The following is a 15,152-nucleotide window of genomic DNA, read 5'->3' as shown; positions in this document are numbered from 1 at the left end:
ATCTATAAGTATGTATAAAGTTTTATCAACATTATTTTTAGGTTTTTTTTGCTTGCTGGTGGTTTAAAAGGCATTTTTGACAAGTTTTAAAATATCACTTAGGAGAAAACTCAGGTGAAAAAGTGAATTGCATATGGCCCCTGATCTCTCATTTTCTTGACTATATCGCATTTTCTTTTGCATGTTTTGTTTATTTATCAGGTATAGAAAGATAGATTTTTAAAGCATTTTAATCAGAAAAGTGATAAATATCACAAATAAAAATGTAATACTTACTTGGCGTTCTACAGTTTAAAAGAAAGACCGTGAAAGCATAAGAAATGACTCATTTTGTTGTTTTGAAATAAAGCTCCAGCGCTCCATAAAAAACAACGCAGCCTAATTGTCAGGCACCAAGTCTGGGGACTTGGCTTTTCCAATGTTAGACTCATTTCCTTATACTTATAAAACATTTGGAGGTGCAGGTAGAGAAAACCTGATTTTTTTTGTCATTTTATATTTAAATATATAGTTTTAGCTTCAATCCCAATTCATAAAAGTAAATATACTCCTGCAACCTCATAAAGGCATCCTCAAACTATCCATTTAATAAATCCATGTGCATCTATGATCACAATCACACAGCCTCTACCCATTTAGCAACCATACTATAGTCTGCTATGGCCAAGGCAAGATGGGCAAACTTTGGCCATCTAATAATAAACAATAAAAAAAATGATACAATGATAGGACCACTTCAGTATCCATAAAAATAGACATTTTTGCGATGGCACCGTTTTGGGTCACAGTGGACTATATCTAAAGCACCCATAGGGAGCTAATAGGCAGAGTGGTCACTCAGTCCTACCACTTGCAACAGGCACAGTCTACTGTCATCGCAACCACGTCTGTCTATGGATATTGAACTGTTCTGTCCGCAAGCATTTAAAATAAAAGCGGACTGTGCTATGATGCTGTCATCGGGGCCGGTACTTCCATAGAGGGAAAGAGAGCAATTGCCCCAGCGCCCCAGAGCCTGTGGGGGCCCCAAGGTGCCCTCCTCCTCTCCAGGTATGGTGACCCAATAAGGGACATATGATGGACACCTAATGATAGTGTGATGGGGGGATTGGATCGGGCCTGGCAGCCTCCTCAGGGGCCCTGGGGGTGATTTAGTTCCAAGGGAGACATCTCTCTCCCCCCCAAGTTACTTTTGCCTCATGGCCCCATTGTAGCTTTAACCGGCCCTGGCTGTCATTATCATTACTGAAAATAACAATTTTTCTGTACAAATTACTCTAGGCTATACCTGATTCCATCTTAAGTTTAGATTGGTTTTGGGATCACTGATGTCCAACTTTTCCAACCACCTTTGACTCCAACATAGTCTGAATTTACCCTCTATCTGACTGGGAATAAGCCAGACAGTAACTGATCCCTACACCACTGACCACAAAGAAAACTTGATTTCAAAACATTTCCGTAGAAATCTATTGAGCATCAGTCAAAATGCAAAACTGATAAATGTCCGGTAGATTTTGATCAAAGTGATTGAATTAAGCAGAAATCAATCATAAAGATCCATACATGTGTGGACAGCCTTATGGATAAACTCTCCAGCCCCTCAACACAACCTAAAGCAAAGCTCCAACTTTAGTGACGGTGAGGTCATGTGGTTAGACAGGGGGCGTGTCTATGGTTACTACCTTTTGTATTCCTGCACCACAGCAGTATAGTTGCAGAAAGGTCTTTTACAAATCTCTGCAATGATTTTCAAAGCCGGTAAAGGGTGGTGTGCTACTTTACCATCAGTTGGCTCTCTGTCAATTTAGACAAAAGGATCACTTTTAAAATCTTGAAATATGTGTATGATACAGACCATTTGTCTGTGAAGGTAAAACAAATCGGAAATCGTTATAAACACAGGTCATTGTCTCACTAATATTATAAATGCGAAAGTTTGTATGTTTGTTACTCAATCACGCAACAATGGCTGAACAGATTTGAATGAAATTTGGCACACACATAGTACATAATGTAGCAAACGGTTCGCCGGCGAATGGTTCCAGGCGAACTTTGGTGGTTCGCGTTCACCTGGGCCAGGCAAACTTTTGCGGAAGTTCGATTCGCCCCATAATGCACTATGAGGGTCAACTTTGACCCTCTGCATCACAGTCAGCAGGCACATTGTAGCCATTCAGGCTGCACTAAGCCCTGGAGCCCCACCCCCCTTATATAAGGCAGGCTCGCTGACCATGACACTCACTCGTGTACCTGCTGCAAATAGACAGACTAGGGAGAGCTGCTGCAGATTTTTTCTCCTAGGGAAAGATTAGTTAGGCTCTTGGCTTACTCCTGGCTGATTGTTATTGCTAAAATAGCACCCCTCAACAGCTCTTTTGAGAGCTAATGTTTTCTTGATGTGTTTTTTTTTGTGTGTGTTGCTCACTGACACTGACATTATACAGCCCTATCTGTTGCAGCTGGACCTTGGTAATTGTTATTACTGTGCCAGTCAGGCCCTGCCTAACTATCTATACTGGGACACCTACCTATGCCTACCTAACTACTGGGGCACCTACTTACCTATACGGGGACACCTACCTATACTAGGGGACCTACTTATGCCTACCTACCTATACTGGGACTCCTACCTATGCCTAGCTAACTACTGGGACACCTACCTATGCCTACCTACCTATACTGGGTCTCCTACCTATGCCTAGCTAACTACTGAGGCACCTACCTATGCCTACCTACCTATACTGGGACTCCTACCTATGCCTACCTACCTATACTGGGACTCCTACCTATGCATAGCTAACTACTGGGACACCTACCTATGCCTACCTACCTATACTGGGTCTCCTACCTATGCCTAGCTAACTACTGGGACACCTACCTATGCCTACCTACCTATACTGGGTCTCCTACCTATGCCTAGCTAACTACTGAGGCACCTACCTATGCCTACCTACCTATACTAGGTAGGAGACCCAGTATAGGTAGGTAGGCATAGGTAGGTGTCCCTCAGCTAACTACTGAGGCACCTACCTATGCCTACCTACCTATACTGGGACTCCTACCTATGCCTAGCTAACTACTGAGGCACCTACCTATGCCTTTCTACCTATACTGGGACACCTACCTATGCCTACCTACCTATACTGGGTCTCCTACCTATGCCTAGCTAACTACTGAGGCACCTACCTATGCCTACCTACCTATACTGGGACTCCTACCTATGCCTACCTACATACAAGAAGATAATAAGGTCCTTGGTAATTGTTATTACTGTGCCAGTCAGGCCCTGCCTAACTATCTATACTGGGACACCTACCTATGCCTACCTAACTACTGGGGCACCTACTTACCTATACGGGGACACCTACCTATACTAGGGGACCTACTTATGCCTACCTACCTATACTGGGACTCCTACCTATGCCTAGCTAACTACTGGGACACCTACCTATGCCTACCTACCTATACTGGGTCTCCTACCTATGCCTAGCTAACTACTGAGGCACCTACCTATGCCTACCTACCTATACTGGGACTCCTACCTACCTATACTGGGACTCCTACCTATGCATAGCTAACTACTGGGACACCTACCTATGCCTACCTACCTATACTGGGTCTCCTACCTATGCCTAGCTAACTACTGGGATACCTACCTATGCCTACCTACCTATACTGGGTCTCCTACCTATGCCTAGCTAACTACTGAGGCACCTACCTATGCCTACCTACCTATATTGGGACTCCTACCTATGCCTAGCTAACTACTGAGGCACCTACCTATGCCTTTCTACCTATACTGGGACACCTACCTATGCCTACCTACCTATACTGGGTCTCCTACCTATGCCTAGCTAACTACTGAGGCACCTACCTATGCCTACCTACCTATACTGGGACTCCTACCTATGCCTACCTACATACAAGAAGATAATAAGGTCGTTGCTTCATTGTGGACAGACCAAATTTGATCAGCTGGACAGTCACTGTTGTTCTATCATTGAGCTACCACAGCCCGGCGACCATATGGGCTGGAAAACCGCCACGGCCTACACTCTGGCCATGTTGCACATCAGTCCAGCACGGCCGTCACTATGCAAACAGCTGTTTGCGGTGCATTACACAGTGAGTTTGGTGTGTCAGTGTGAAGCAGTACTCTAATTACACTCCCTGATTGATGTATACACATGCAAGATGTTTGAAAGCACTTTAGGCCTGCAATTTAGCATTCAATGTGATTTCTGCCCTTAAAACGCTGCTTTGCGTCAAATCCAGATTTTTCCCCGGGACTTTGGGCATGTATCCCACTCCGCCATGCCCCCCTCCAGGTGTTAGACCCCTTGAAACATGTTTTCCATCACTTTTGTGGGCAGCATAATTTTTTCTATTTTTCAAAGTTCGCCTCCCCATTGAAGTCTATTGCGGTTCGCGAACTTTTCCGTGAACCGAACCTTCTGCGAAGGTTCGCGAACCGAAAATCTGAGGTTCGCGACATCACTACATTACCTGGAATAACATATACAATACTTTTTATCCCCATAACCAAAAAGTGGGTGGAGACAAATACAAATTTCCCTGGGAAAAGGTAAACTGCAGCCATTCTTACACTGTTAATGGCAGGGTTCTCTAACTTTGCACAGTTGGCCACTGGGATTAATATTCAGGAAAAATGGGTGGAGCCTACAAATGCCAATCAAATGTCACTTATTGATTTTTTAAGGGGAATATTTAATTGCTGCCATTTTTGTACTGTTAATGGCACAAGCCTCAAATCTGGTAGAGTTGGTCATTGGGTGACTGGGGTAAAAATTCAGAAAAGGTGGTGGAGCCACAGCCAATCAGATTTGTTTCATTTCAATGCAAATTATTGATGCCAAAGACCGCAAAGCTCACAAACTTGGTCATTGAGTAATTGTGCTAGGGTTAGAAAAAGTGGGTGGAACCAGCCAAATACATACGCGGGCAACGCCGGGCCATCAGCTAGCAGTTCATAATTGTGCTTTTTTTTTTTTTTGCTTTCTGTGAAATTACAATTAAACTGCATGATCAATTTTCTGATATTTTTCTAATATATGTAGACAGGTAAAAAAAAAAAAACAGTAAAATATTACCTTTAATAGATCAATTAAAAGTCACTAAATTGTCACTGGATTGACTAAATATATAAACAAAATGGATGAGATGGATTATTCATACGCCAATATTGAGGAACAGGTCAGTAGCCCTAGCTATAGCTCTATGAGCTTGATTTATCAAGCAGCGCAGATTAATGAGAGGAGTGTGAGCCCAGTGCATGCTATGTTATGGTAGTGTAGCCTAGCATGCGCTGGTAACTTATGCACCCTCCTTGTAACTAACGGTCGCTCCACTTGTCCTGCCCTGAGCCCGTCTGGTCCAGTGGCTTGCTAGGACGTAATCCCGGAGCTTTGATTGGCCCAATAGGCTGCCTGTCGCTTGACGGTCAGCCAACTGGCCCAATCAACGTGCGGGGATCACATCCTATAAAGCTACTGGACACGGCGGGACATTACAAGGAGGGTGCATAAGCGTACCGCATCATAACGTGCGCCAAGCTTGCACTTCTCTCATTAAAGGCCATACACTTATAGATTTACAGCAGATTCGACCATCAGATTTCTGTAAGACGCCTGTCAAGTATAATCTGACAGGAATCTATCTAATGTGTGCCACACACTAGGAACAGATTTCCAATAGATTTCAGAATGAAATCTATTGGAAATCTATTTAAAATCGATTTAAATGCATTATTGGACCATTAGATTCAATGCAACCCTATGGGCCATCGATCTGCTGGCATCCTGTCAGATCAAAATCGGCCGCAAATCTATCAATCAGCCAATCGATTGGCAATCGGTTTCCAATCGATCGAATCAATCAAAGGCTGAAATCGACTATTGTGTGGGCCCCTTAAGCGTGCTGCTTTAGCAGCACAGCTTGATGAATCAAGCCCTATGTACCCCATCATTCAATTAAACTAAACACAAACAGGGACCCTACATGTTTTTTCACTGGGCTGACAGGGGAATACTATCTCCAATTTGTGAATGACTATATAACTTTGATTATATTTTGTATAGATTATATTATATATAGTCAGTCTAGTTAGGATTTGATGAATTTTAATTGATCCAGTAAAGGTTATATAGCTTCACCAGTGAACATATATTTAGTCAGAATAAATATCTCTATATATAGTCAGAATTTTGATATATTTTGAGATTTATTTGTTTGTTTTACTTAGTTTTTTAATTCAGTCAACCTCTCTCTAGGAGAGTTCTCTCCATTGCTCCTCGTTCGTTTCCACCTCTGCATCTTGTTTCCCCTTGTCTGTGTTCAGTGTCTGGGTACTTAAAAACCCCTTGACGACCAGCTAACGCCGATTGGCGTAAACTGGTCATCTGCGGGTTACCATGGAAACGGCCGCTCGATCGAGCGGCCTTTCCATGTCAGTTCACGGAGGGTGTCTCTGTGAACAGCCAGAGAGCCGCCGATCGCGGCTCGCCGGCAAAATGTAAACAGGCGGGGAAGAAATCCCCGCTGTTTACATCATGCGGCGCTGCTGCGCAGCAGCGCCGTAATGCAGATCGGCGATCCCCGGCCTCTAATTGGCCGGGGATCGCCGGCATATGATAGGCTGAAGCATATCCTTCAATGCGCAGGACGGAAATCCGTCCTGCGCAGCTCACAGGGGGAGGGAGAGGGAGGCAGCGGCGAGACGGCGGAGAACGCTGCGGAGGGGGGCTTTGAAGAGACCCCCCCACTAAGCAAATGCAGCCGGCGGCGATCAGACCCCCCAGCAGGACATCCCCCTAGTGGGGAAAAAAGGGGGGTAGTCTGATCGCCCTGCTGCACTCCTGATCGGTGCTGCGGGCTGTAGAGCCCACGCAGCACCGATCATTGAAAAATCCCCTGGTCTAAAGGATTTGTCACAGACACATAAAAAAAAAAAAAAAATGTAAACAGCAGTCAAGTGAATTTAGCGGGGTTTTCCTATGACTATGCATTGAATGACTAAGCAAGCAAGAAACAGGGCTATATAGGACAACAGATGACAAGGCTGGGGTTCAGCAATTTGAGAATCTAAATTTCAGGATAACAGATTATTAGAATTTAGACCAGCCACTTTAAAGAATAATACTTCTAAATTTCTGTCACCGAAAGCACAATTTAACCCAGGTGTTCCATTTTTTTTTTCTGCTAGGGCTTGGCGATAAAAAGTTTATTGTTGTGTTCATGGAAAATTTCTCCTTCGAAGCAAACCTGCACCTGCATATCTCCTCCTATGATGATCCAGCCACAGTCCAAGTTACCGTGAAAGAACCAAATTTCAAAAAAACGCTGACTATTGAAAAGAACAGCACTGCCATAGTTTCCTTGAGTGGCCTGTATATGCTTAGTCGTAACGAATTATCTTCCAAAGCTGTGACAGTCCTATCAGATAAAGATATAACTGTGGTGGCCTTCAACAGTCAAGCCTACACTTCCGATGCCTGTGCTGTTCTCGAAGAAGAAGACTTGGGTAAAGAGTACTATATATTTACCCCTGGTGCAGGGTCTTATAATGAGTATGCTGTGGCCTCCTCTGTAGATGTCACCACCGAAGTGAAAATAACAGTCTCTGGATCATTTCAGTTCAATGGTAAAGACTACGGAACTGGAGACACCTTCTCATTTTCTCTAGAGCCCAAGCAGGTCATCCACATTCAGAGCTTCAGTGAGTTCACCGGCACCAGAGTTGAGGCCTCTGAACCAGTTGCTGTCTATGGCGGTAACAGGTGTTATTATGGACCCAACACGACCTGTGACATCCTGTATCAACAACTTTTTCCTGTCGAGAACTGGGGTAAATCCTTTGTGGTGTTTCCATTCCTCGGTCACTCTGATGATTTCATTGATATAGTGGCAGCAAGAAAAGACACAGTCGTGAAGGTCGGTGTGGTTGAGTACACTCTTCAGCCAGGGTCTCATCAACGGCTTACAGTAGAGGAGAGCGTTGTTGTCACTGCTTCAGAGCCAGTCATGGTCAACTATATCTTTGAAGAAAGGACAGACTCTGCTAGTTATGACCCATTCATAGTAAACGTGCCTCCGATTCAGCAAAGGAGGAGGTACTACAAATTTATCACAGAAGATACCTACGATAACTACATTCTGGTGGTGTCTACGGAATCTAAAGCTGATGAGTTCTATCTGGATCGCACACCTCTGGATAAATATAAACCTACCGAGATAGAGATTGATGGATACACAGGATGGGAAGTCCATTTAAGTGGAGGTGGAGGACAACACGAAATTGTGAACAAGTTCACACCCTTTTTCATTTATGTGTTTGGGCTTGAAACTCGCAGTTCCTATGGATATTCATTGGGACAGGAGACTGAATATCCAGGTAATTAGTTATATTATTAAGCATCTATCTATCTATCTATCTATCTATCTATCTATCTTTATATACATTATATATATATATATATATATATATATATATATATATATATATCATCAACCTCTTTTACAGCACTTTACAAAGTTCATAGTCATGTCACTAAGGCCCGGTTCACATTAGCGTTCCAGGTCCGGCTTCCCCGGACCCGGAACGCTCCGTACACAGCGGATGGTGAATGGATACATTGTTAATCAATGTATCCATTCACACTTGTGAGACCGTCCGGATCCGATCCGGGAACGCAGCTCCGGGACAACATGGCTTTTTTCCAACTTGCTCCATTTTTGCCGTCCGTCCCCGTGCGGCTGTGGACCCGGGCCGGATCCTGACCCGAACATGCGGCCATGCTGTGCAATGAGAAACGGATGTTTCTCAGCACACTGGCAATAGTACCGGATGCTTCCAGCACCAGTCCTATGCCACTTGGGGGGCCTGGACTACACGCCGGTATCCCCCATGCTTGCGGTGCCTTTCTGGCACTGCAATGTATCTAGTTCCGGCTACTTTACTGTAGCCGGAACTGATACATTCTGGATCCGCAACTTGTGGCAACTTGTGGCCACCGCAGAGACCCGTACGGTCTCTTTGCGGCCCCCGGACCCCCGCGGACTCGAATCGCAAGTGTGAACGGGGCCTAACTGTCCCTCTAGAGCAGGGGTCTCAAACTCAATTTACCTGGGGGCCGCAGGAGGCAAAGTCAGGATGAGGCTGGGCCGCATAAGGAATTTCACAATCGCGGCGCATCGCCGCCTCTGCCCGTCCCTCTCACTTTTCCTTCACAGAGAGGGGCGGGGAGAGGCGGCAATCCGTGTGGCGATTGACGTGAGGAGGGGCAGAGCTGAAGCTGAAAGCTCTGCCCCTTCCAGGAAATGCCGTCGGATTGCCCCCCCCCCCGGGCAATTTGGGGGCTCTGCAGCCCTCGTTTAGCGGCAGGGATGCGGCGGATTATTTGGGAGCACTGAAGCGAACTATAAGGAAGCTTTTGCCGGAGAGGGCCACAAAATATTGTATCGAGGGCCGCAAATGGCCCACGAGCCGCTAGTTTGAGACCCCTGCTCTAGAGAAACTCACTAACTGATCCCAGACATCGTCACAGTCCAGTGTCCCTGCTAAAGGCCTGGGAACCAATACATTTATGAGTATGTTTTTTAGGATGTGGTAGAATAATGAAATGCTACAAGAATATTGATTAAGTTAAAAGGTAGTGATGATCGTAATCTGCTAATTACGATTAAGCAAAATTATGCGTACATTTTTGCAATTAGGCATACACGTAATTACAAATTCGTAATTTAATTGACTTTGTATACTCATTCGTAATTACGCATGAATTTACACATAATTTACGCATAATTTCGTGCCGACTTTGGTGGTGAATAGAAAAAGCCCCCATACATGCTATTGCTACCAAAATTGCTACATATGTTAGGGAGAATCTTGGGTATAAGTTAAAAAATAATTTTTCAAAAAGACCCTGTAGTTTTTGAGAAAATTGATTTTAAAAATGCAAAGAAAAATGGTTTTTAAAACTAGAAAAATGAACCATTTTTTTGTATTTTTAAAATAGATTTTCTCAAAAACTACAAGGTCTTTTTGAACAATCATTTTTGTAACTTGTACCTGGTCGTCTTCTTAACATATGCAGCAATTTTGGTGGCAATAGCATCTATGGGGGCTTTACTATTAACCGCCAAAGTAGGCATGAAATTACGCGTAAATTACGCGTAAACTCATGCATAATTACGAATGAGAACAATTAACTATGAAATTGCCTACTCTATTCCCCTGAAATTTTGCATTACGATGCGTAATTGCGTATTACGATGTAAAATCACGCATGGCCGTAATTTCTGCTCATCACTAGTTAAAGGGGCACTAGAACGAAAAATTTTAAATTTTAAAACCATATGTACTTGTCTACACTTGTCCCAGAGCAAATGCGCTGTATTTTTTTTTTTTTACTACCTCTGTAGCCATCATTTACAATAGGTATTATAATCTGAAAGCTCTCTTACCATCAGGTTTAGTCCTCCTCATGGATAATTCTTAAAGTTTCCTTAGATTGTTTTAAAAGCACTCCCTGGAATCTATACAAATATGCCAGAAAGCCTGCCTACTCACATGCACACTATTCTGGCAGTTGAACTATACTCCCTGCCATTCAAGAAGTGCTTTGGAAATAAAAGAAATTGTAGGATTCCCCATGAGGAAATTGACTACTCCAAAACCTGTCGGTAAGAGGGTCACACTTGGTGAATCATAATGCTTACTGCAGTTACATAGAAAGTAAAAAAAATCATGTTGCGTTTACTCTGGGACAAATCTACATCTTTTGGAGGTGTAAATATTAATGTTAAGTTTTACAGTTTTTTTTGCCATAGTGCCCCTTTAAAGAGGAACTGTAACCAAGGATTGAACTTCATTCTAATCAGTAGCTGATTTTCCCTTTCTCACAAGAATGTTTAACTTTTTCTCAAACAGATCATCGGGGAGGGGGGTCTGTATGGCTGATATTGTGGTGAAACCCCTCCCACAGTGTGATGTCAGGACCATGGTCCACTCCTGACAGTTTGCTGTCTGTGATCCTTATTGCATTGTGGAAAATAATGGCTTTTTCCAAATGCCAAGCAAGCAATATCTCCCTCTGTGCATAGAACGCTCAGTAATGAACATTCCGTACAAATCACCTGGCAGAACTAAAGATGTCACCACCAGTGATACATTTCAGGATGTAAATCAGGGAGAGGAAAGATTTTACATTGGGCAAACACTGACTAAATCTATAAATGAATATTGTAAAGAATACTAGTAAGCAATTTCACTCATTCTATTATTTTCACTACAGTTATGCTATGTTATTATTACTACTAATATGACTACTACTGTTATATTTTATCACTGCATACCATAGTGTTAATCTTTAAATAAGGGTGTAGATTTCAAACTTAAAACATAAAGTGGCCCTTATTCAATTAACTTTTTCTTCTAAGTTTCCTCCCAGGAAATAATTTTTCAACTTCCATTCAAAATAGCGTTTCAGCGATCTGCAATTGAAAAAGCACCAAAAAGTTGTTGAAAAAGTACTGTCAACATTATTCTGAGTATTTTCTTGCTTGCTGGTGGCTGAAAAGCCATATTATTAACACGGTTTGCAAATATCATCAAGGAGAAAACGTAAGAGAAAAAGTGAATTATCTCCTAGGAGATAATTTTCATATTCTTTTAAATTTCAGAATTTTACAATTAAAAAAAGTACCAAAAACTTGCTGAAAAAGTACTATTAAAATTAGTTTCAGTATTTTCTTGCTTGCTAGCATTTTATAACAAGGTATGAAAATATCACCTTGGAGAAAAAGTTAACTGCATATGGGCCACAGTCTCAAGAACATGATATAGATGGAGAGGAGCAGCCTGTCTAAAAGACCCTACAAAATAAGACGTTGAGTACTGTAGATAGATTGGGGTTAATATGCTGAGTTTGGAGAATATTCCTGACCCACCAGTGATTATATATAGCAACACTCACTTAGATCATGGTGAAGTGTAAAGGAGTTGCTGGGAAGTTAGTAAACTATTGCTTTAATAAAATAAATAAATCCCTATTTCCTTTCTTGGGGCTCTACATGCAACTGTAATAACACAAGCACTAATTCAGTAACCTTTCAGCCATCCTCACTATATTCTGATATAACTGAGGTCAAGACAAAACATTTATATTGCAATTTTCTCCTGGCAGACTCAAAGCACTAGAGCTGCAACCACTAGGACGCGCTCTATAGGCAGTAGCAGTGTTAGGGAGAATTGCCTCAGGTCTCCTACTGAATAAGTCCTGGCTTACTGAACAGGCAGAGCTGAGATTCAAACCTAGGTCTCCTGTGTGAGGCAGAGCCCTTAACCATTACACTATCCAGCCACTAGCTGAAGGGTAAAAGCTTGTATCACCTAATAGCAAACAACTGAAAAATTCTTCTCCAGATTGGTTGGTTGGACCACTTATGTTCTTTATCGCGTTTTATTTTGGCCAATAACCTTTCAGCATTTTTTCCGTCTTTTTGCCATTTCTAAACAGATGGACCCGAGATTCCTCTTTTGAACTGTTTGTCCAATGGAGCCGATTTTTACCTGCCCCTCGACATGGTGACTGAAGCCAATTTAAATGTCTCAGATATACACCTTGAAGACCCCAGTTGTAGGGGAACTGAAGATGATGACTATGTGTATATTAAGATACCTGCCAACAAATGTGGTACCAAAATTGTGGTAAGTTACCGCCTTTTCCTTATCTTGTGGCCAGTTGATCTGTTCTTTCCTTTTAAATATTACTGTTATTTAATTTTCAACTGGTTGTGGTATCCTTTTTACTTACAGAACAGGGACTAGTATATTGATAACTGTAGTCCAAAGCCCAGATTAAAAAGCTGGTGGTCAAGAGCACCGATAGGATGGGGGCATGTTGTACAAGGAACACAGTGAAAGAGGTAGGGTAGGATATTGAAGTTCGAAAGCATAGAATGTGGATGGTAGCAGCCCTGAACACAGGGCACAGCTGGGTTACTGCTAAGGCCACAAAGGCCATGGCCTAAGGTTTTTGTGATGTAAATCCAGGCCTGACCTTCTTAATAACTATTTGTTTCTATCCATGATTGCTTTCCTTAGTACTTTTCACTAACAAGTCCCATGTGATCTGTATCCATGTAGACTGAAGAGGATGATATCATTTACATAAACACGGTCTTTGGAACAGTCCCAGGAACTGCCGTCCATCGTATTGAGATCCCTGTGCAATGTAAAATGGATACGGACGAGGGACTTAAGTGGGGCTTCGGCCCTGAGGTTACCGATATGCTGTCTGAGGGTGAATACGCAATCTTCCTGAGACTCTACCGTGACGAAGACTTCAAGGATCAGATCACAACCTATCCTTATGGCATTGACATGCACAGCACTCTCTATGTGGAGTTTAAGTTGGAGTCGGATGATGCAGGTCTTCAGCTACTTGTTGAGAACTGTCTAGCTGTACCGACATTGGATGATGCAGACAGAAACTACACTATCTTGCAGAAAGGGTAATTAATGTTTGTGCTTTAATTCCACGGTTATAAACGATATAATCACAAACTTTTATGTATAAAGGGACATGTTTTTAACGCATTAGAAGTCCCGGCGGCCGGTCCGCTGCTCCCGTCTTCTTCCTACAGTCTGCCTCTTGTGACCGGCGCATGCTATGATAAGTACAATGACATGCACTGGTAACAAGAGGCAGGCAGCAGGAAGAAGACCAGGAGCACAAAGGAACAGAACTGAGCGACAGCAGCCGGCACAGTTGAGATACCAATGCAGCTATTGTGCAGGGGTCTCAGGTAGCGGGGGAGGTCGGAGGTCTATCAGTGCTCGGGATTGTTTAAGGCACTAGGAAGGGAGGGTTTAAGTGAGAATGGATGCCAGTTAAGTGCATAGTAAAGTATTGGTAATGTAAATTACTAATATTTTTTTACTAGCGGCATCCAGCACCTAGTGCCCAACTCATGCAGCGGCAACGCCATTGTCCAGCCATCCGCTTTAAGGCTAGACAGGAAGGGTGAAGATCTGGTCAACAGTAACAGAGACAGCAACAAAGAAATAATTTTCCTTTTTTTTAAGAAAGTCAGGTTGAAAACAAAACCCTAACAGAATGTTATAGCTATCCATGACTTCCTGTCCCCAGGAGCAAGGACTGACCATCACAAAGCTACAAGGGGGTGCCAGGGGCAGGAACTGGGGGTAAATCCCTCTATTTGGGACACAGATAGCAATAAAAACATTCAGAAGTCGTGAACATTCAAAAACAAATTAACTAAAAAAAAAAACCTGGAAAATCTCAGAACATAAGACATTTATAAACATTCTCCTTCTTCTTCCTTGCTTAGGTGCCCTGTGGATTCTACTTTGGAGAGGAACGACTATTCGGACGACAGGGTGGAGCGTTTCAACCTGCATGTGTTTAAATTCTATCGGGTTGGGCAAGTGTTTCTGCAATGCGATGTCACAATCTGTCACAACTCCAGCACCCCAAACCGCTGCACAGAAGGCTGCGTCTCCAAAAGGCCTAAACGTGACGTTCGAAGCACAAAGGTTGAGCTGGGCTCACTCAAATTATCTCAAGGACCATTTTTTGTCAGCCCCGCCTCTGGTGAGTGACGTCCTCCAATCAATGTATGGCAGGCCAGTAGCTTTAAACACATTCATAGAAGATATAAGTTGGATGTAATGAGCAACTATGATCTTAATTTGTTAACTTGTAAAATGAGTTTGACAGATTTACGGTATGTTCTTAATCTTCTATGGCATAATATTAAGAAAGAAAAAGAGAAGTAGCGCTCCAATTGTGAAGATTATCAAAACTCTTTTAAAGAGGATCTGTCAGCCATACTATCTCAGAAAAAAACCCATATACAAGTAGATAAATACTTGCTCTACTTACATAACATATGTATTGCACTGCCCATGTTTTGATTTTAGTGATTTTTCTACAGTATTAAAAGTGAAAATACTTCTTGGCATTTCCGATTTTAACGGTGGCTATTTTGAAGCCAATCCTGATGTCATTTCCTCCCTTACTCTCCTCTACCTGATTGTGTATGCATTGCCCGCCCTCCACTAGAGAAAGTGCATTGTCTTAGCAGGAGAAATATTGGCCAACCAG

The 15,152-nt window shown here is 42.8% G+C and overlaps 1 protein-coding gene across 5 annotated transcripts in view; it reads left to right on the top strand.

Moving 5' to 3' along the window:
- The window catches only part of LOC137532276 (zona pellucida sperm-binding protein 2-like), a 180,576-nt gene that overhangs the window by 159,671 nt on the left and 5,753 nt on the right, over nucleotides 1-15,152 (top strand). For all 5 annotated transcript variants that reach the window (XM_068252611.1, XM_068252613.1, XM_068252610.1 and 2 more), the window contains 4 exons: nucleotides 7,226-8,413; nucleotides 12,540-12,730; nucleotides 13,169-13,536; nucleotides 14,377-14,639. In XM_068252611.1, coding sequence (XP_068108712.1) covers nucleotides 7,226-8,413; nucleotides 12,540-12,730; nucleotides 13,169-13,536; nucleotides 14,377-14,639 — 2,010 coding nt within the window. The remainder of the gene's footprint in view (nucleotides 1-7,225; nucleotides 8,414-12,539; nucleotides 12,731-13,168; nucleotides 13,537-14,376; nucleotides 14,640-15,152) is intronic.

This window comes from Hyperolius riggenbachi, chromosome 9, assembly GCF_040937935.1.
Source record: "Hyperolius riggenbachi isolate aHypRig1 chromosome 9, aHypRig1.pri, whole genome shotgun sequence".
In the NCBI taxonomy this organism is placed as follows: Eukaryota; Metazoa; Chordata; class Amphibia; order Anura; family Hyperoliidae; genus Hyperolius; species Hyperolius riggenbachi.
The sequence above is the reverse complement of the archived record's forward strand: the minus strand, read 5'-3'. Positions and strand labels throughout refer to the sequence as shown.